This window comes from Microcaecilia unicolor, chromosome 11, assembly GCF_901765095.1.
Source record: "Microcaecilia unicolor chromosome 11, aMicUni1.1, whole genome shotgun sequence".
NCBI classification, from domain to species: domain Eukaryota; kingdom Metazoa; phylum Chordata; class Amphibia; order Gymnophiona; family Siphonopidae; genus Microcaecilia; species Microcaecilia unicolor.
In genome coordinates, this window is record NC_044041.1 from 181,808,742 (window position 1) to 181,831,846 (window position 23,105).

Here is a 23,105-nt window from a genome sequence, read left to right on the forward strand (position 1 = left end):
GGCAGTAGTTCCATTTGCAAGTCATTACCATGCATTTACATGTGCAAAATGTGTTAAAACGAGTTCCTATTTTACTTCCCATTTAGCAGCGTTTTTGTTTGATAAAGCCCTCCTCCCATGAGAAGTAATTTTAGCGCACCAAAATATTGCGGCTAAAACAATCAAGGATGCGCGCTCGCCCTGAGTAACAGTCCTCTGCTATTTGGCTTTATTCAGGTAAATGAGTTTTTCAACAAGACTTTACCACGGGGAGGGGTGAAAGGAGTCATAGCTAGCGTGCATTTACACTCCGAGATCTTCATTCCGTCCGTCCCCATCAGCGCTTAGTGAAGTTCTGATCCGTGGGAATGAGAGAGCAGCAGTTTTATGCTAGCTTGGGGGGGGGGGGGGGGGGGGGGGAGGGCGGCGTGGTTGCCTTCTGGGTGGGCGGGGCAGTGGGCGTGTCTGTGCCCCCTTGCTGTTGTGCCACGTGGGTGCAGCCGCGGCTCCGGAGCTCCGCTCGGGTTGATCTCCTGTCCGGGGAGGGCTGGCTTCACAACCGGCTTTATAACCGACCGCAGCCACCCTCAACTCCGAGCAGCAGGAGCCGCACTGGGAAAACCTGGCTTTCTGCATCCCCCCAACTCCGCTGGTCATGACCTGCTTACCTTTGGCCATTTGCCTGGCGATCCTCACCCCTCCGGTGGCACCTGCTGTCCGGCGGGATCGGGCTCCGGTAAGTCTTCTTTTGTGTTGCCAGGATAGTCGCCGGACAGGAGTTCGGCGCGGGAAGAGATGGGATAATACTTTAATGACGCAGCCTTAGAAATGTGTCCGAGAATACTCGTTTAAAGTCAGCAAAATCAGTTAATAATACTCAGCTTGTGTAATTCCTAAAGGGTTAAATAATAATAATTAAAAAAAAAAAAGTGACAAGATACAGCCGTATATCTAGTGTCTATCTGAAGTTTGCGTCCCCGTGTTTTCATATGTCATAGAAATGAAGGGCTCAATAAAACCTGTATTTCTCATATTCACAGATTGACCTTTTATATGTCTGTGATGATGGGTTTTCAGCTCCAAATATGTTCTGTTTTCATTAGCTCTAACTTAGGATAAAGCTTGTGTAGACAAGGGTAAAAGCATCTAATTTTGGCAATGGATGCAGTTACAGTCTGGCACCTATTTCTTTAGCTATTTTTTTTTTAAGTTTAGTTTTCGAGCAGAAGCATTCCTGAAATCTAAATATTGGCATCCTGCAAACCCATCCCCTTACAGCAGCGAGCATGGGGGGGAGGGGGGGAACAAGGAAGGAGAAAGGGATCCATGTATTGTGCCTGAACCTAATCGACCACAACATCACCATCAATTTGTTTCTCTACTGGACTTGGCGAACGCCTTTATGGTACTATGTAAGCCACATTGAGTCTGCAAATAGGTGGGAAAATGTGGGATACAAATGTAACAAATAAATAAATCAATCTGAGATTCTACATGGAATGTTGCTACTATTTGAGGTTCTACATGGAATGTTACCACTATTTGAGGTTCTACATGGAATGTTGCTAGTGGAGGGGTAGCCTAGTGGTTAGTGCAGTGGAAAATGGAATGTTGCTACTATATGAGGTTCTACATGGAATGTTGCTATTATCTGTATTTGTTTACACCGGAGTCTGCAAACGCTTCTCTGGTACTATGTAAGCCACATTGAGCCTGCAAATAGGTGGGAAAATGTGGGATACAAATGTAATAAATAAATGTGCATTATGACAGTTGTTCATAGGGTCTATAGCAGTCAACTTTTCAAAATGATTGGGGGGGGTTAGGGGGCTGGCAAACAGGGAAGCCCAGTTCAAACTCGCTGCTGCTCCTTGTGATTTGGGGCAAGTGACTTAACCCTCCATTGCCTCAGGTAGAAAATTAGATTGTAAGCCCTCCAGGGACAGGGGAATACCTCACTTTGAGCTACAACTGAAAAAGATGTGAGCTTTAAAAAAAAAAAATCCTCCTCCCTGGACACAGTGGAGGAATTTGATTACTATAGGCTGTAGGCACTAACATTTTTAAATGGCTGGCGGGTACCAAAAGCCAAATTTCCCCTGGCTGCACACAAATGAAGGAGCTTCCTCGATACTGGGGGTGCTCAGCACCCACAGAGCTGGCTCATGTGATTGGGGGTTACTCAAGCACAAATGGCATCTACAGAGCTTATCATCCGTGGGAGGAAACTTCACACATTACCGGACTCCTGCAGTGTTAAAATCCACAGGCATCCTCAGGGACCCTGTTTGCTCAGCAGAAGAAATGTTCCTCTGTTTTCTTGGCATGTAGATTTTTGTAGCTGAAGAGCATGAAGTTGACTCAGCTCGTTTTGGTGGTCTCGTGCACAAATGTAAAAGAAATAGGTGAGGATCGAGTTATGAGGTTGGAAATGACACAAAAGGTTTCTCCAGCCTACGTCCCTGGCGAAAAGTATTGTACCCTGAGTCACATATCTCAGAATAAGGGTAGGAGGGAGGAGAACAGAATATCTGATCACTACGTGCTTTTAAATCTTCTTACCAGAGGTGGGCAGAAGGTGTCCATTGGCTCTTGCTGCATAGCCTATTGTATGAGGACTTTGGAGTTTCTGCTCTGACTACCATGAATTTTAGGTATATTTTTAAAAGTGTGGCTTACTGTATATAGCATTGCAAGTACAGATTTACCCTCTAATTCTATACGTTTGCATGTACAATTTTATGCTTCAGGCAGATGATCAAAAGCCCCGCTCTGTTCCAAACAGCGCTCTAAAATAGCGCTGGAACAGCACAGGCACTATTAGACCTATGATCAGAGATAATGCATGCAAATTTAAGCAGCGCAATGATCTCTGATTATAGGGTAGAAGTGCGGGAGAATTGTGCCTGAGCATGCGCTCGGCACAATCCTCCCTCACTTGTTTGACAGGTCTGGGCTGGAGACCAATGAAAAGAGGAGGACGCCCATCTTTAAATCGGAAGATGGACATCCTCAACTGCCCTGTTGCAGGGATGGCCAAATTTCAAGGGGGTGTCAGAGGTATAGCGACAGGGCAGTTGAGGACGTCCAAATTTTGGATGTTTCTGCAATGGGCAGGTAAGGACGTCCAAAATTGGATGGTTCTATGAGAAAGGCGCCATTTTTTGAATTATGTTTGTGCTTCCCTAAACCTTTTCAAAGCACTCCGTTCCTGAAGAAGCCACGTTTCTAGGCGAAACGGGTTCCCCGTAGAACGGACAATGAAGAGTGCCTGATTCTAAATCTAAGCAGCGCGAACGGACAACTAAAAGCGCCCGAATCTAAAGCTAAGTAGAGTAATTTTTCATGCTTTACTAATACTGAATATTTGAATTGATTATTACAACGTGGGAAAGAATAAGAATACATCAGAAAATAATTAAAAAAGAATAACTACAACATAGTAAAAAAAGCTTTAAAATTAGGAGCTTACTATAGAATGAAGTTTTTTTAGCCCAATGATCGAACCGTGGTGCGTGTTATAAAAATTCATATAACCGCACACTAAACCCTGGGTATTTTACCCACGGTTTCTGAGGGCTTTTTCTTCATTTTTAAATAAGCACGTTAATCGCCACTGGTATATTAATTTTGTATTAAGGACCAAAGGTCCATCAAGCCCAGCATCCTGTTTCCAACAGTGGCCAATCCAGGTCACAAATACCTGGCAAGATCCCAAAAAGTACAAACATTTTATACTGCTTATCCCAGTAATAGTGGATTTTCCCCAAGTCCATTTAATAACAGTCTATGGACTTTCCTTTAGGAAGACGTTCAGACCTTTTTAAAACTCCGCTAAGCTAACCGCCTTTACCACATTTTCTGGCAACGAATTCCAGAGTTGAATTACACATTGAGTGATGAAAACATTTCTCTGATTCGTTTTAAATTTACTACTTTGTAGCTTCATCGCATGCCCCCTAGTCTTAGTATTTTTGGAAAGTGTAAACAGACACTTCATGTCTACCTGTTCCACCCCACTCATTATTTTAAAAACCTCTATCATATCTCCCCTCAGCCGCCTTTTCTCCAAGTTGAAGAGCCCTAGCCGCTTTAGCCTTTCCTCATAGGGAAGTCGTCCCAACCCCTTTATAATTTTTGTTGCCCTTCTCTGCACCTTTTCTAATTCCACTATATCTTTTTTGAGATACGGCAACCAGAATTGAACACAATATTCGAGGTGCGGTCGCACCATGGAGTGATACAAAGGCATTACTAGACGTACGCAGCACTGTACACTTGAACATGAAGAGACAGTCCCTGATCAATAGAGCTTATATGAGTAACTGCTAATTAGTGCCAAGTAGCAGCAATTATTATTATTATTATTTATGGCATTTATATCCCACATTATTCCCACCCACAGGCAGGCACATTAACATCAATTAACAGCTCATTATTATATTAAATTACAAGTGTAACTGTGACTGTTCTGTAGCTTGCGCTCACAACTGTACACGCTTAGCATAAAAGTGAGTGCACAAGTTTATAAAACGAGGGAATCGGAGGGTAAATATATAACAGGACATCTAGGAAAAGAGGACAAGAAGGCATCTATGTAGGTCTGTTTCATAGCTCGGTTTTCTAGATTTTCAGAAAGCTTTTGACAAGGTTCCTCATGAGAGACTCCTGAGAAAATTAAGGATTCATGGGATAGGAGGCAATGTCCTTCTGTGGATTAAGAATTGGTTATTGGACAGAAAACAGAGGGTAGGGTTAAATAGCCATTTTTTTTTTTCAATGGAGGAGAGTGAATAGTGGAGTGCTGCAGGGATCTGTACCGGGACCGGTGCTATTTAACAGTATTTATAAAAGATCTGGAAATCGGAACAACGAGTGAGGTGTTTAAATTTGCAGATGACACAAAACTATTCAAAGTTGTCAAAACACATGCAGATTGTGAAAAACTGCAGGAAGACCTTAGGAAACTGGCAGACTGGGCATCCAAATGTCAGATGAAATTTAATGTAGACAAATGCAAAGTGATGCACATTGGGAAGAATCAGTGGCATTCCGAGGGGGGCGGACACCTGGGGCGGATCGCTGATGCGCCCCACCCTCTGGGTGCAGCACCCCCCCCCCCACCAGATGAAGTGCGTCCCCCCCGGCGAAAGACCCCCCCCTGCCTGGGTGCACGCCGCTGGGGGGGGGGGGGGTGCCGCGTGCACCTGTCCGTCGTTCGTTTCATGCTCCCTCTGCCCCAGAACAGGAAGTAACCTGTTCTGGGGCAGAGGGAGCATGAAATGAACGACGGACAGGCGTGCGCGGCACCCTCTGCCCCCCAGCGGCGTGTACCCAGGCCGGACCGCACCCACCGCCCCCCCTAGGAACGTCACTGGGAAGAATTAATCCGATTTACAGTTACCTGATGCTAGGGTCCACTTTAGGAGTCAGCACTCATGAAAACGACCTAAGTGTCATTATAGACAATATGCTAACATCTTTTGCCCAGTGTGTGACGACAGCCAAAAAAGCAAACAGGATGCTAGGAACTATTAGGAGAGGGATGCAAAATAAGACCAAAAATATTATAATGCCTCTGTATTGCTCCATGGTGCAACCTCACCTTGAGTATTATGTTCAATTCTGGTCACTGTATCTTTAAAAAAAATATAGTGGAATTAGAAAAGGTTCAAAGAAGAGCGACCAAGATGATAGAATTATAGCTACGTCTTGCAAGGTTCCGCGTTAGGAGTTACGGATCAAGAAAGGGATCTGGGTGTCGTCGTCGATGATACGCTGAAACCTTCTGCTCAGTGTGCTGTTGCGGCTAGGAAAGTGAATAGAATGTTGGGTGTTATTAGGAAGGGTATGGAGTCCAGGTGTGCGGATGTTATAATGCCGTATCGCTCCATGGTGCGACCGCACCTGGAGTATTGTGTTCAGTACTGGTCTCCGTATCTCAAAAAAGATATAGTAGAATTGGAAAAGGTACAGCGAAGGGCGACAAAAATGATAGTGGGGGATGGGACGACTTTCCTATGAAGAGAGGCTGAGAAGGCTAGGGCTTTTTAGCTTGGAGAAGAGACGGCTGAGGGGAGATATGATAGAAGTGTATAAAATAATGAGTGGAATGGATCGGGTGGATGTGAAGCGACTGTTCACGCTATCCAAAAATACTAGGACTAGAGGGCATGAGTTGAAGCTACAGTGTGGTAAATTTAAAACGAATCGGAGAAAATTTTTCTTCACCCAACGTGTAATTAGACTCTGGAATTCGTTGCCGGAGAACGTGGTACGGACGGTTAGCTTGACGGAGTTTAAAAGGGGTTAGATAGATTCCTAAAGGACAAGTCCATAGACCGCTATTAAATGGACTTGGAAAAATTCCGCATTTTTAGGTATAACTTTTCTGGAATGTTTTTACGTTTGGGGAGCGTGCCAGGTGCCCTTGACCTGGATTGGCCACTGTCGGTGACAGGATGCTGGGCTAGATGGACCTTTGGTCTTTCCCAGTATGGCACTACTTATGTACTTATGTACTTATGATGGAACTGCTCCCATATGAGGAAAGGCTAAAGAGGTTAGGGCTCTTCAACTTGGAACATAGACAGCTGAGGGGGGATATGATTAAGGTCCACAAAATCCTAAGTGGTGTGGAGCGGGTGGAGGTGAATCACTCATTCAAAAAGTACAAAGACCAGGGGACACTCAATGAAATTACATGGAAATACTTTTAAAACAAATAGGAGGACATATTATTTCACTCAGAGAATAGTTAAGCTCTGGAACTTGCTGCCGGAGGATAACAGGGGTTAGTGTATCTGGGTTTAAAAAAGGTTTGGACAAGTTCCTGGAGGAGAAATCCATAGTCTGTTATTGAGATAGACATAGGGGAACCCATTGCCTGCTCTGGGATAGGTAGCATTGAATGTTGCTACTATTCGGAATTCTGCCAGATACTTGTGACCTGGATTGGCCACTGCTGGAAGCAGGATACTGGGCTAGATGACCCATTGGTCTGACCCACTATGGCTATCCTTAGGTTCATAATGCAGAAGACTATTACTTGTCCTGGGATTGGAGAAAATGGAATGTTGCTACTGTTTGAAATTCTGCATGGAATCTTGTTACTCTTTAGGATTCTAGAATCTTGCTATTCTTTGTGGTTCTACATGGAATGCTGCTACTATTTGGGTTTCTGCCAGGATTGGCCACTGCTGGAAGCAGGATACTGGGCTAGATGACCCATTGGTCTGACCCAGTATGGCTATTCTTATGTTCTTATGTTTGTTTATAAGCTACTAGTATAGGTGACAAGCACTGATACAGGGGTAAATGTCCTGTGTCTACGCTTGTCATGGCTGGACAGACTCAGCTTCAGGAGTTGGAGAACAAGGCCAGTTTCGGGCAGTCTTCTTTGGTCTATGCCCTAAAAATGGCAAGGATGAATCAAAATCAAGTACCCATATGTAGTATGAGTTTATCTTGTTGGGCAGACTGGATGGACCATACAGGTCTTTATCTGCCATCATTTACTATGTTACTATGCCCACATCAATCTTTGTTGTGTATGCACATAAATTATAGCATTTTATAATCTACAGGTGGGTTTGTGCACTCCACCAATACTCCTCCCAGAGTCCACTCTTGTGCATGCCCATGTAAAGAACGTGGAGGAGTGGCCTAGTGGTTAGAGTACCGGTCTTGTAATCCAGAGGTGGCTGGTTCAAATACTGCTGCTGTTCCTTGTGATCTTGGGCAAGTCACTTAACCCTCCATTGCCTCAGGCACAAACTTAGATTGTGAGCCCTCCTGGGACAGAGAAATATCCAGTGTACCTGAATAACTCACCTTGAGCTACTACTGAAAAAGGTGAGAGCAAAATCTAAATAAATAAATATTTGAGATTCTACATGGAATGGTAGTGTTGCTATTCCACTAGCAACATTCCACGTAGAAGCCTGCCCTTGCAGATCAGTAACGCAGCTGTGCAGGCTTCTGTTTCTGTGAGTCTGACAGGACGTCAGACTCACAGAAGCAGAAGCCTGCACGGCCGCGTTGCTGATCTGCAAGGGCAGGCTTCTACGTGGAATGTTGCTAGTGGAGGAGTGGCCTAGTGGTTAGAGCACCGGTCTTGCAATCCAGAGGTGGCCAGTTCAATTCCCACTGCTGCTCCTTGTGATCTTGGGCAAGTCACTTAACCCTCCATTGCCTCAGGTACAAACTTAGATTGTGAGCCCTCCTGGGACAGAGAAATGCCCAGTGTACCTGAATGTAACTCACCTTGGGCTACTACTGAAAAAGGTGGGAGCAAAATCTAAATAAACAAATAAATGTCCTGACATGTACTTTTCAATTAGTAGCTATTTTGTAAGGGGTCATTTACACATATATGTTGCCACATCAGCACATAAATGATTAAAATACCACAAATTGGAAGCATACTTTACCACTTATATTATGTATCCCCTTTATTGAATTACCTACAACTTGATTCACTTCACATGAGGATAGTTGTCTATCTCTTGTGACTGGGATGCCTGAACCCTGCAGAATTTCAGTTGTGCTCCCTAAGGTTTTTTTTTCCTGGCTTGTATTTCATCAGTAATCATTGATTTTATTGTATTTTTAGATAAAGTCTCAAAAGCTCATGTACAAAAACATCCAGGGGTTGCCAAGGCTGATCCTGGGGTCTCCCCAGCCAGTCGGGTTTTCAGGATAGCCACAATGAATATTCATGAGAGAGTTTTGCATGCACTGCCTCCACTGCATGCAGATCTTTCTCATGAACATTGTGGATATCCTGATAATAATAATAAAGGCATTGGTTTGGACATCGTCTGCCGATCTTTCTTTAGTCACCCTTGTTGTGACTGTTTGGTTTGTGTATGCCCACAAGGGTTACTGTTCTGTGTTCCTGACGTGACCTGTATAGAATTCAGAGAAGAATGCATAGCATAAAAGAAAGACTCGTAGCATTTCAGACAAACCCACAAAAAAAATCTACATATCACTAAAAATACTTTATGAAGCCCCAGCTGTGATGATAGACCAAGTCCATTCAGATTGGCCAATATCCACCCAATCCGAGATCCCAAATTCAACCCACCTGCAAAGCCAGAGATGCCCACCTATCAGCCAGACCCTTAGACTTGACAGACAGTGCCTGTTCTGCGAAAGAGCAAGACCACAGTACAACCCCCCAAAAATGGAAACGGAACCCCTATGTATAAAGCAGCAAAAAAAAAAAAAGACACTTCCAGTCAGATGAATAAGATGTGAATCTTTACTGGACACCTCTCATTCTTGAGATCCAACATGGGCCGTGTTTCGACAGGAAATATCTGTCTGCCTTAGGGTTCACTCTCTCAAGGAGGATATCTGATATACATAGGTGCAAAATCAACTCTGTGCCTCTTTTCAGCCCAACGTTTTTCTTCCCCTGTTCTAATTGGAGAAGAATTACTTGGTCGCCTTTGCGTAGATGTTGTTTGACCTATGTAGTTAGAACTAGCAGCAATATTTCTATACTATGTGATGATCTGAAGCCAAATTGTGACCAGTGTAAAATAGAAAATGTTTCCAGATATAAAGAGAGATGTTTACTAATGTAGGTTTCTAATACTTTAGTAAAAAGGGGTATGCTTGCCATTGGACGGTAGTTTGCAGGCGATGTTATGTCTAGCTCAGATCCCTTCAGTAGTGGAGTGAAAACAATTTTGCCCATGTCAGGAGGAAGAGAACCAGTTTTTGTCAGCTCATTGAGTTTATCGAGTAGCCAGTTTACTACTTCCATAGGGATGGATTTGAGTAGGTGTTTTGGGCCTTGATCCAGGGAGCAGTTGGTTCGGGAGCATTTCAACAGCATTGATCTTATATCCTCAACAGTGGTTGAAAAGATTCCCAGTTTTATTCAGTTTTGAGCCCTTGGGTTGTAGAATCTTCGGCAATTAATGTTGAGCTATGGGTTGGACTATTTTCCTCTGTTGGTGTAGCTTTAGAAAGTTAGGACTTAATTTGGAGGATCTTATTGTTGAAATGATCAGCTAGGTCTTGGGCAGTGGGACATGTTTTCTGTGAATGTTCATCCTTATTAGTGGAAGCTAGCATTTTAGCTAAGGAGAAAAGATTTTTTGTTGTCAAGATCATCTTGACCTATTAGGCTACTATGGTATTGACGTTTTGAGTCACCTACCTTGTTTTTGTAGCATCAGTGCTGATTATCTTGTTAAGCCAATTAAGTTATGCTCACTGTTATAGAATCCACTTGGATTTTGGCACAGAACATTAAGCTTGCTATATGGAATCTAGGGGTAAATCACTTGCCTACAATCAAGCTGAATCTTGGCTTCCTTGGCCTGCTGCATGACTAATATTCCGCCAGTGTCGTTATGCTCATATTAGCCCTCTCCTCAAGTCACTTCACTGGCTTCCTGTCCGTTTCCACATACAGTTCAAACTCCTCTTATTGACCTATAAGTGCATTCACTCTGCAGCTCCTCAGTACCTCTCCACTCTCATCTCTCCCTACATTCCTCCCCGGGAACTCCGTTTACTGGGTAAATCTCTCTTATCTGCACCCTTCTCCTCCACTGCTAATTCCAGACTCCGGTCCTTTTATCTTGCTGCACCCTATGCCTGGAATAGACTTCCTGAGCCAGTACGTCAAGCTCCATCTCTGGCCGTCTTCAAATCTAAGCTAAAAGCCCACCTTTTTGATGCTGCTTTTAACTCCTAACCCTTATTCACTTGTTCAGAATCCTTATTTTATCATCCTCACTTTAATATTCCCTTATCTCTTGCTTGTCCTGTTTGTCTGTCCTAATTAGATTGTAAGCTCTGTCGAGCAGGGACTGTCTCTTCACGTTCAAGTGTACAGCGCTGCGTACGTCTAGTAGCGCTATAGAAATAAGTAGTAGTAGCAGTCATTGGGATTCCAGAATCTTGCTGCTCTTTGGGGTTCTGCATGGAATCTTGCTGCTCTTTGGGGTTCTGCACGGAATCTTGATACTCTTTGGGATTCAGGAATCTTGCTACCCTTTGTCCTTATCCCTTATTTGTCCTGTTTGTCTGTCCTAATTAGATTGTAAGCTCTGTCGAGCAGGGACTGTCTCTTCATGTTCAAGTGTACAGCACTGCATACGTCTAGTAGCGCTTTAGAAATGATAAGTAGTAGTAGCAGTCATTGGGATTCCAGAATCTTGCTGCTCTTTGGGGTTCTGCATGGAATCTTGCTGCTCTTTGGGGTTCTGCACGGAATCTTGCTACTCTGGGATTCCGGAATCTTGCTACCCTTTGTCCTTATCCCTTATTTGTCCTGTTTGTCTGTCCTAATTAGATTGTAAGCTCTGTCGAGCAGGGACTGTCTCTTCATGTTCAAGTGTACAGCACTGCATACGTCTAGTAGCGCTTTAGAAATGATAAGTAGTAGTAGCAGTCATTGGGATTCCAGAATCTTGCTGCTCTTTGGGGTTCTGCATGGAATCTTGCTGCTCTTTGGGGTTCTGCACGGAATCTTGATACTCTTTGGGATTCCGGAATCTTGCTACCCTTTGTCCTTATCCCTTATTTGTCCTGTTTGTCTGTCCTAATTAGATTGTAAGCTCTGTCGAGCAGGGACTGTCTCTTCATGTTCAAGTGTACAGCACTGCATACGTCTAGTAGCGCTTTAGAAATGATAAGTAGTAGTAGCAGTCATTGGGATTCCAGAATCTTGCTGCTCTTTGGGGTTCTGCATGGAATCTTGCTGCTCTTTGGGGTTCTGCACGGAATCTTGCTACTCTGGGATTCCGGAATCTTGCTACCCTTTGTCCTTATCCCTTATTTGTCCTGTTTGTCTGTCCTAATTAGATTGTAAGCTCTGTCGAGCAGGGACTGTCTCTTCATGTTCAAGTGTACAGCACTGCATACGTCTAGTAGCGCTTTAGAAATGATAAGTAGTAGTAGCAGTCATTGGGATTCCAGAATCTTGCTGCTCTTTGGGGTTCTGCATGGAATCTTGCTGCTCTTTGGGGTTCTGCACGGAATCTTGCTACTCTTTGGGATTCCGGAATCTTGCTACCTTTTGTCCTTATCCCTTATTTGTCCTGTTTGTCTGTCCTAATTAGATTGTAAGCTCTGTCGAGCAGGGACTGTCTCTTCATGTTCAAGTGTACAGCACTGCATACGTCTAGTAGCGCTTTAGAAATGATAAGTAGTAGTAGTCGTACTTAGCCCCTTGCTCTAACAATTAGGCTGCTTCTCCTCTCTTGAGGTTTAAAATCTTTTAGTCTATATTTTGAAAAAGGAAAAAATAAACAGTGCTGGACAAAACTGAGAGTTTAGTAGTTGTTTTAAGAAGCATGGTGGAGGGAAAAGGACCCTCTGTGCTCTCTCTGTTTGTTTAGCAGGGGCCTCTAAATTTGAAACACCAAGGGCACATTGCTATGTATTTTGTTGGAGCTGGAAGTCATTCATTGCTCAGTGATTATCTGATGTCCCCAGTGTCCAAAATTAGATTTATATAAAGCATTGAAGTAGCTGGATTAACAGCTTCTCCTCTCTGCCTCGTCTGTACGTTCTGCTGTCTTCTTTCTAGAGATGTTTATATCAACACGAGTCAGACATAAACCCAGGGGATGAATAATGGAACATGATTGATAGAGTGAAATATTAAAAATCAGATCTGGTGCTGTCGCTCCCACCTCTTACGTGTTTTCCTTTACAGTTTCCCTGGGAAATATTAGAAGAGTTACATTGGCATTCTTACTCCAGCAGGTGGAGGGATTTTTTATTTTTTTCTACACTGGAACTATCGGCGGTCTCTCCATTTATCGGTTTTTCACATTGCCAACCATGATGCAGAGGGAGACCAACGTCTGTTTTCCCTTTTAGGCTGGGACTAGATCAGTAGCAGACTCTTGGCCAGTTGCTTAATGTTCATCTGGTGTAGGGAGGTGGAAGAAGAATTTGTGATATAACCAAGCAGGAGAAATTCCTGGCTGGTTAAATTGTACTAGCTGGCCCCAAACCGCATTTTCAGTGCCAATAACTAGACAGGGCTACTGATTATCTGCTCTGCCTGCCAAGGTATGCTTTGGTTAGTTCCGGGGCGGTCCAGGAATGGGAGTTATGCAAACAATAGCAATATTCAAGCACCAGTGCCACACATCTAACTGAGCATAGTGGACTGCACAAATAGCAGTTCCAACTTTGCCTGGTTAGCTATCAAGCTTATTTATGAAAGAGAAGGGTGCCCATCTTCCGACACAAATTGGAAGATGGGCGTCCTTCTCTCAGGGCTGGCCAAATCGGCATAATCGAAAGCCAATTTTGGCCGGCCCCAACTGTCTTCCATCGCGGGGACGGCCAAAGTTCAAGGGGCGTGTCGGCAGTGTACCAAAGGCGGGACGGGGACGTGATTAAGAGATGGGCGTCCTTGGCCGATAATGGAAAAAAGAAGGGCATCCCTGACGAGCATTTGGCCGACTTCACTTGGTCCCTTTTTGTTCACGACCAAGCCTCAAAAAGGTGCCCAATCGGGAATGACCTCCCCTTACTCCCCCAGTGGTCACCAATCCCCTCCCACCCCCCCAAAAAAATTAAAAAACATTTTTCCAGCCTCTAGGCCAGCCTCAAATGTCATACCCAGCTCCATCATAGCAGTATGCAATTAGTGGGTACTGCAGTGCACTTCAGGCAGGCGGACCCAGGCCCATCCCCCCCTACCTGTTACACTTGTGCTGGTAAATGGGAGCCCTCCAAAACCCACCCGAAACCCACTGTACCCACATCTAGGTGCCCCCCGTTACCCTCTAAGGGCTATGGTAGTGTTGTACAGTTGTGGGTAGTGGGGTTTTGGGGGGCTCAGCACCCAAGGTAAGGAAGCTGTGCACCTGGGAGCAATTTGTGAAGTCCACTGCAGTGCCCCCTAGGGTGCCCGGTTGGTGTCCTGGCATGTGAGAGGGTCCAGTGCACTACGAATGCTGGCTTCTCCCACAACCAAAGGGCTTGGATTTGGCCGTTTTTGAGATGGCCGTCCTCAGTTTCCATTATAGGCGAAAACCGAGGCCGACCATCTCTAAGGTCGGCGATCTCAACATTTCGGTCAACCTAAATGTTGAGATTTGGCCGTCCCCGACTGTATTATCGAAACGAAAGATGGCCCCCCATCTTGTTTCAATAATACGGGATGCCCCGCCCCTTCGTCGGGCCATCCTTAGAGATGGGCCCCCTTAAAGATGGGCGCCCCATTCGATTATGCCCCTCCACATGGGTACACCATGTATTGGGCATACCTGGATAACGTTTGGGCAGTGCCATGGATTTGATTATTTAGGGTCCGATGCTGAATATCAGGATTTGTTTTAGCTAGCAACAGTCAGTGTTTAGAAAAATGTTGCAGCTGCTAGATGAATATTGACCTCTATACTTGTAGACTACCTTTCCAAGTTTTGCCGCAGGTAGCGCAGCATCCCTGCCACTATTCCCTCTAAACTGAGCTGGAGTCCTCCACCTACAGTCCTACCAGTGGGTGGTGCTGTTTCACTATCACATTTTCAATAGTGAGGGACAGGCAAGCTCTTCAGGGCTTCAGGGAACCTGCCTGTCCGTAGTGATTGAAAACACAATATGGGAGCACGCCCCCCCCCCCACCCGGCAGCAATGTAGTTGGAGGACTCTCGCTCAGCTTAGAAGAAACAGTGATTCCCTGGCCTGAAGAGCTTCACTCTGGAGTAGTCTAATGATTATAGCAGAAAACCAAGGAAATCAGGCATAAATTGAGATTATTTATTTATTTGTTACATTTGTATCCCACATTTTCCCACCTATTTGCAGGCTCAATGTGGCTTACATAGTACCAGAGAAGCGTTTGCAGACTCCGGTGTAAACAAATACAGATAATAGCAACATTCCATGTAGAACCTCATATAGTAGCAACATTCCATTTTCCACTGCACTAACCACTAGGCTACCCCTCCACTAGCAACATTCCATGTAGAACCTCAGATAGTAGCAACATTCCATGTAGAACCTCAAATAGTAGCAACATTCCATGTAGAATCTCAGATAGTAGCAACGTTCCATGTAGAATCTCAGATTGATTTATTTATTTGTTACATTTGTATACCACATTTTCCCACCTATTTGCAGGCTCAATGTGGCTTACATAGTACCGGAGTGGCGTTTGCAGACTCCAGGGTGAGCAAATACAAGTGATGTTATGGTAATATAGTGTTCGTGTGGCATAGCCACATTAAGAATCATTCATTGGGGGGGTTGTGTTATGTCCATTACGTATTTTGATTTTGTTGTGTTGCAGGATTCCATTGTCTAAGTTGGATCGGTAGGGTATGCCTTTTTAAACAGATGAGATTTTAGTGATTTCCTGAAGTTTAGGTGGTCGTACGTCATTTTCACAGTCTTTGGTAGTGCGTTCCACAGTTGCGTGCATATGTATGAAAAGCTGGATACGTAAGTTGATTTATAGGTTCTCCAGGGACAGAAAAATGCCTACTGTACCTGAATGTAATGCGCCTTGAACGACAATTGAAAAGATGTGAGCTACAGCCAAAACATGGGTACCTGAGGCAACTATAGGTAAATTGACTTGCCCATGGTCACACAGTGGCGTACCAAGGGGGGGGGGCAGTGGTGGCGGTCTGCCCTGGGAGCACACCACTGGGGGGGAGTGCTGCGGCGCGCGCCTGCTCAGAGTTCGCTAACTTTGCTCGTTCGCTGCAGCTCCCTCTGCCCCAGAACAGGTTACTTCCTGTTCCGGGGCAGAGGGAGCTGCAGCGAACGAGCGAAGTTAGTGAACTCGGAGCAGGCGCGTGCCACGGCACCTCCCCCCAGTGTCGTGCACCGGGGGGGGGTCATTTCGCCGGAGGGGGGAGGTGTCATTTAGCGGGGGGGGGGGGGGGGGGGGGGCACACTGCACCGGGGGAGGGGGGGCGCATCGGCGATCCGCCCCGGGTGCCATCCAGGCCAGGAACGCCACTGTGGTCACAAGGAATGTCTGTGGAGAAAAAGTGGGATTTGAACCCTGGTTTCCCTGGTTGGCAGCCTAGTAGATGACCTAGTTAAAAGGAAAATGGGATTTTCTGCTCATTTCTCAAAAGTTTGATGGAAAGTAGCTAGTCATTGGCTGGCTTGTCGAGGCTGCTGTCCCATCTGCCAGGTCCTGCCTGCACTGATCCAGCTCTTCAGCCAGCAGGGTGTGGTTTCTCAACTGCATGCCACCCAAACTCCTCTGCCAGCTGCCAGAGTTTAGGCACCTGGGCAACCTGGCTTCCAGGATTTTTCCAGCCTTGGCCCTGTTCCAGCAAGCATACAGTCTAAGTGGATACATGAAGCAAATGTAAGCGCTGTTGTACCCCAGAGGGCTAAAAATACCTATATTAATGTTGGAATGTATTGTATTTTTACATGCATTGACTGTCACCTATTATTTCTCTGTGATTACTCTGTGACCTCTGATGTGAATTACTTAGAGAGGTCACACAGCTATGTAACTTCCTGTTGGGGGTTAGATGCAGCAGATGCAGCACATGGAGCACATGGAGCTCATGATCTCTCCTAACCTGAGAGAATCTATGGTGGTGTGAGCATCCATTACCATCTAAGCACATGGAAGGAGCTGATAATACAAATGTATAGTAATATGTATATATAAGCCTGTCTGATTATAATCTAACTACAAACTGTGAGTAAACAGATGTTTTGTTACTTCAACTTTAAAGTGACTCAGCAGTGAATTATTCAGGGGTGTATGAGAGAGAGATGAAGAAAGAAATTAACATTTCTAAAGCTGAAGCTGTGTGTACTAAAATCTGCTAATTATTTACCACAAATAATCCAACAAAAGGGTTATGGGCCCAGGGTCCAGGAATTGAAAAAGAAGAGAAATATTACCAGGCAGAAAAAAGGCCACATTTTTCTCTTAAGTTTTAAAGGAAAGATTCAGTCTGTCTCTCTCTCCCCCCACACAGCAGACAGAAGGCTAAGAAAATGGCTGAGGGAAGAAATTCACCATTGTTCTATTCTCTCAAGGTGCCTAGATTAACTGAGTTTAATTATCAGAAGTGGGAACTAAGATTCATATGTCTCCTTCGAGCAAAAGGATTAAATATATGCTTAGACCAAGACAGAACAGCTGAAAATATGGCTGAATGGGACAATGCAAACTATTATGTGAAGTGCATGCTTTTGGAAGCTCTCTCAGAGAAACAAGCCATATTAGTGGAGGGAAAAGATACACCAAAGGACATTTTATATAAACTGAGAACTATGTATGCAACTACATATGCAAAGCAGCAACCAATTTGGTTGGCAGAGTTGAATGAAACCAAATTAAGGGATAAAAGTAAATGTAATGATCACATTATGCATCTTATGTCTTCATTTCAAAAGCTAGAACTTTCTGGAATTCCCATGTGTGATGCATTGAAAAGAGCATTTCTTTTTACCTCACTATCAAAGAAGTTTGATGTTTTAGGTCTGTAAATGAGGCCATTGAAGGGCAATCTTTTGAACAGGCAACATCAAAACTAAGGCAGGAATGCATAATAAATGATTCTGAGGAGATGTGTTCTCAAAGCAAGTCAGAGAGAAATGAAACAAATTTCTTGGCAAAGAACAGAGGAAGGCGGAGCTATGGGAAAACTCCACCCAAGGGCAAGCTGATTTGCTACTCATGTGGAAAGGAGGGACATGTATCTAAATGGTGTAAGGAAACACAAAACACTCCCTCTAGCTCACCTAAGCCAATGGAACTAAAGAATTTTCAAACCAGGAAATGTATGAAGGACAAAGATAAACACAAGGGCTTTCTAATGACAGAAAAATCTTTGACTATGGTAAATAATAATTCAAATGAAAGTACTTGGATTTTGGATTCGGGGAGCACATGCCATTTAACCAATTGTAAGGATTTCTTTCAGGAAATGTGTCCAGAAGAAGGAATTCTTAAAACTGCAAACGCAGGGACTGCTAAGATCCAAGCAAAAGGTATTGGATTCTTAAAATGCAAAGTGTCTAATGAAGTTAAAGAAATTCCTGTAAGTGATGTCTTGTATATTCCCCAAGCAGTTTTGCAATATGCTTAGTGTATCTACATTAGATAAGAAGGGATTTGTGATTCATTTTGAAAACAGTAAGTGCACAATCTCTAAAAATGATGAAGTGTATGCTGAAGCTTTTATGCATAATGATGTTTATAAACTGAGCATTTCAGGTGAAGCCTCACATATGGCGCAAGTAAGGAAGAATGATGGTAAATGTAGTCTGGAAATCTGGCACCGCCGCCTGGGACATCGTGATTCTAAGGTGATCCAGGATCTTTACAGTAAGCAACTGGCCACCGGCATTCAGATAAGTGCAGATGCTGGTAAAATGGAGAAATGCATAGACTGTGTTACTCAAAAAGGTGTGAGACCCTCATTTCCTGCATACACAGGAAATAGGAGTAATAAAGTACTGGACTTAATACACAGTGACTTATGTGGACCGTTTAATATCCCATCATTGGGAAATAACAGATTTGTGCTAATATTCTTGGATGATTTCTCTAGATATTGTGTGGCCTATTTGCTGAAAGAAAAAAGTCAAGTCACAGACATGCTGAAGAAATACGTAGCCATGGTGAGCAATAAATTTGAAAGAAAACCAAAGGTTCTTCAGACCGACAATGGTGGTGAGTTCACTTCACAAAGCATGCGCACATTTCTAGAACAAGAAGGCATTCAGCATATCACAACAGTAGCTTATACACCAGAACAAAATTCTGTTGCAGAGAGAAAATTTAGGTCACTTGTGGAAATGACCAGATGTATGCTGTCAGATAGCAATCTCCCTAAAAGACTATGGGGGGAAGCCATTCTCACAGCAGTGTACCTACAAAACAGAATGCCAACTAAAGGCGCTAAGCGCACACCACATGAGACATGGCATGGTAGGAAGCCAAACCTGTCACACATAAGAACATTTGGAAGTACAGCATATGCTCATATACCAAAGCAAAGAAGGCATAAGCTGGATTCCACAACAGAAAGGGGCATTTTAGTTGGCTATGCTCCAGGACACAAAGGATATAGAATTTTGAATCTGAAAACTGGCATTGTTGGCATAAGACATGTTACATATTTTGATGAAAACAAAAGGGTTGATAAAGGCTGGATTATCCCAGATGAGCCTTATCATCCAGAATATGAAACTAGAACCATAATAGACATGCCAGTGTATATAAATGCCATACCAAGGCAGATGTCTGAAAGCAACTCACCTGTATCTAACGAGGAACAGACAGAGGAAGCAGACACAGAAAGGATCATTGAAGAAGACAGTACAGTTGGAGAAGGGGAATCAATTGGAGAAGAACTCTCAGATTTAGAGGATGCGGAAAGGTCAGACCAACCTGTTGTCAGACGCTCATCCAGGGAAAACAAAGGTGTTCCACCCCCAAGACTGTCTTACCTAACAAAGTCAGCAGAAGCGCAAGAGCCCTTAACATGGGATGAGATTGAGAAAATGCCAGCAGAAGAAGCTGCTGAATGGCATAAAGCTGCACAAGAAGAAATTGATGCATTGGATAAAAATAATACTTGGATTCTTACAAAATTACCTCCTGGCAAGAAAGCTATAGGATGCAAATGGGTATTCAAGTTAAAAAGGAATGCACAAGGAAAAGTGGAAAGGTATAAAGCCAGATTAGTCGCAAAGGGATATCTTCAAAAATATGGAGAAGATTTTGATGAAGTGTTTGCACCTGTAGTGAAACACACGACAATCAGAACACTTCTGAGCATTGCAGTCTCAAAAGGCATGCAAGTCAACCACATTGATGTGAAAACAGCGTTTCTTCACGGAGATATAACTGAAGACTTGTACATGGAACAGCCAACAGGTTTCATAAATACAAAACAAAGACAGCTAGTGTGTAAATTAAACAAAGGTCTTTATGGATTAAAGCAAAGTGCAAAATGTTGGAATGAAAAATTGCATGAAATATTGACAAATTTAGGATTTAAGCAAGGTGAAGCAGATAAATGCTTGTACACTAGGTGCACAAATGGACAATATGCATACATTTTAGCTTTTGTTGATGATCTGCTCATTGCAAGCGAAAGTGAGAAAGAGTACAAGGACATTGTAAAGTGTTTAAACCACAATGTTGAGATAAAAGAACTTGGTAATGTGTCATACTATCTTGGTATAGAAATTGAGAAACAAAATGATGGTTCTTATCTTCTAAGCCAGAAGCAGAAAATAAATGAGCTTATTGAAAGTTTAGGTATGCAAGATGCCCAAGTTGTAAGCACTCCCATGATCACTGATTTTCTGAAGGATGAAACAGTAAGAGAACCTTTACCAGATAACATCCAATATAGATCAGCCATAGGTAAGCTTTTATATCTAGCTACCACATACAGGGCTGATATAGCAAATGCAGTAGGAATTTTGAGCAGAAGGGTCAGCTCACCTACCAAATCAGATTGGACTGCAGTTAAAAGGATGGTAAGGTATTTAAAGGGTACCATTGATTGTAAATTAAAGATTTCAGCCAATAGTAATCCAAAACTAATATGTTACTGTGATTCAGATTGGGCAGGGGATCATTCTGATTATAAATCCACAAGTGGATATGTGTTTATGTATGGAAATGTACAAATTTCATGGGCCAGTCATAAACAAAGTATTGTGAGTTTGTCTTCTACAGAAGCTGAATACGTGGCCGTATCGGAAGCGTGCAGAGAACTGATGTGGATTGAAAAACTTTTGCTGGATTTTGGTATAGCTGAAAAGAGACCAATCCAGATAATGGAAGATAATCAGAGCTGCATCCGACTGTCACAGAATGACAAGGTTCAGTCACGCACCAAGCACATCGCAACGAAATACCACAACGTGCGAGAGTTGGCAAAAGAAGGGGTCATCAGTCTACACTATTGTCACACCAGTGAGATGACAGCTGACATCATGACCAAACCGTTACCCAGAGAACATTTTGTGAATCTGCGTATAAAGCTTGGACTTTGTATGAATAAATAATTGCATGACAGTTATGCATGAGAAGGGGTTTGTTGGAATGTATTGTATTTTTACATGCATTGACTGTCACCTATTATTTCTCTGTGATTACTCTGTGACCTCTGATGTGAATTACTTAGAGAGGTCACACAGCTATGTAACTTCCTGTTGGGGGTTAGATGCAGCAGATGCAGCACATGGAGCACATGGAGCTCATGATCTCTCCTAACCTGAGAGAATCTATGGTGGTGTGAGCATCCATTACCATCTAAGCACATGGAAGGAGCTGATAATACAAATGTATAGTAATATGTATATATAAGCCTGTCTGATTATAATCTAACTACAAACTGTGAGTAAACAGATGTTTTGTTACTTCAACTTTAAAGTGACTCAGCAGTGAATTATTCAGGGGTGTATGAGAGAGAGATGAAGAAAGAAATTAACATTTCTAAAGCTGAAGCTGTGTGTACTAAAATCTGCTAATTATTTACCACAAATAATCCAACAATTAAGGATTGTCAATCAAAGATAGAAAGCAAGTTAGAAAAAAGCAGAGAGCTCTCTCTGGGTTCCAGTTATAGGAGTTTTTTTCATAGGGTCTCCGCTGCGACACAGTTACTTTTAACCTGCAGAATTCACGCCAGTTTTCAAAGTAAAACTAAACGCATTCCTTTACCTTGAAACTCATTGTGGGTGGAAAGTACCTGCAGACATTTTGACCTGCTTTTTCTGTGGGTATCTTTATCATAGAGCTAATGTACATAGAGTTGAAAATTTCATCTGTGTGCTTATTTCTTCCTGCTAACCTAAATATACCCTGGTACACTTCCTACCGCTGCTGAAAAGGGCAAATGGAACTCACAAATGTGCATTTTATCCCCTAAGTTTTCATGCACGGCAGCAGTTTGATTACACCCATATCAGGCAACATCACTGCATTGATCTAGTATTTACAGCTAGTTGGTATACTAGAGGCCGATTGAAACCAGTGGTTTTGGTTCCAGACAAAATCTGCCATTCAGTTTTGGCTGAAACCGGAACCAAAACCAAAATCGTGGCCCTCCCCTTGCCGTCGCAAGCCCATCCCCCTGAGCCAGCCTCCTCCCACAATAGAAAACCTGTTCCCTCCCTGGGCTGCACACCAACTCCACCTTCCAACACCCCCCCCCCCCCCCCCAGTAGGCCCTCCCTGGGTCCCCAATGGGTCCCCACTGGCTGCATTGTGAAATAGTGGCTACAACTTCCCACGACAGCCTCGCAAGTCATGGCCGCCATTTTGGAATTGGGAATCACATGGGCAGGAACGACTTCCTGCTCATGCTATTCCCAATTCCAAAACAGCGACCATGACCTCCCGCGGCAGTCTCGCGGCGAAGCTGCCACAGGAAGTTGTAGCCTCTATTTTCACAATGCAGCCAGTGGGGGCAGGAGCAACTTGGGATGCTCCTGCCCCAAACAGGCCACTAGTTCACCAGGGTTTTTAAAAGGTAGACCCAGGGAGGGCCTACGGGGGGGGGGGGGGCAGAGGGAAGAGCTGGTGGATGGCACAGGGGAACAGATTTTCTGTCAGAGGGGAAACTGGCTCAGGGGGGTGGGCTTGTGATGGCAGGGAAGCGGGGCTACAGTTTCATTTTCCACCAAAAATGCACCTAGGTTTTGGGTCCGTTTCAGTGCCGAAACTGAAAATGAAATTCGTTTGGCCTCTGTGGTATACTAAGCCCACAGTTCTTCAGTTTATGGTGCCATCAAGGTTCTGGGAATAGTAAGCCAGCTTTCAAAAGAGGGCATAGGAAAACGTGTCTAAATTATCATCTTATTGCTTGCCAAGAAAAGAACTAAATATTTTGCACAGTGTTATTATGATGGCAAAACAGAACTGAGCATAATCCAGTGGCTAAATGTAAACAGCTCACTCCCTTTCAAAAAGAGAGATCAGTACATGCAAGGAATTAGTGTGTTTTTGCCCTTGATTATTTTATTTTTTTGTTACATTTGTACCCCACGCTTTCCCACTCATGGCAGGCTCAATGCTGCTTACATGGGGCAATGGAGGGTTAAGTGACTTGCCCAGAGTCACAAGGAGCTACTATTTGAGATTCTACATGGAATGTTGCTATTCCACTAGCAACATTCCA

General features: G+C 43.7%; 1 protein-coding gene across 2 annotated transcripts in view; it reads left to right on the forward strand.

Moving 5' to 3' along the window:
* The first annotated feature begins 514 nt into the window (after positions 1-514).
* The window catches only part of LOC115480255 (SPARC-related modular calcium-binding protein 1-like), a 91,581-nt gene continuing 68,990 nt past the window's right edge, over positions 515-23,105 (forward strand). For both annotated transcript variants that reach the window (XM_030218788.1, XM_030218789.1), the window contains exon 1: positions 515-715. In XM_030218788.1, coding sequence (XP_030074648.1) covers positions 635-715 — 81 coding nt within the window. In that variant the 5' untranslated portion in view covers positions 515-634. The remainder of the gene's footprint in view (positions 716-23,105) is intronic.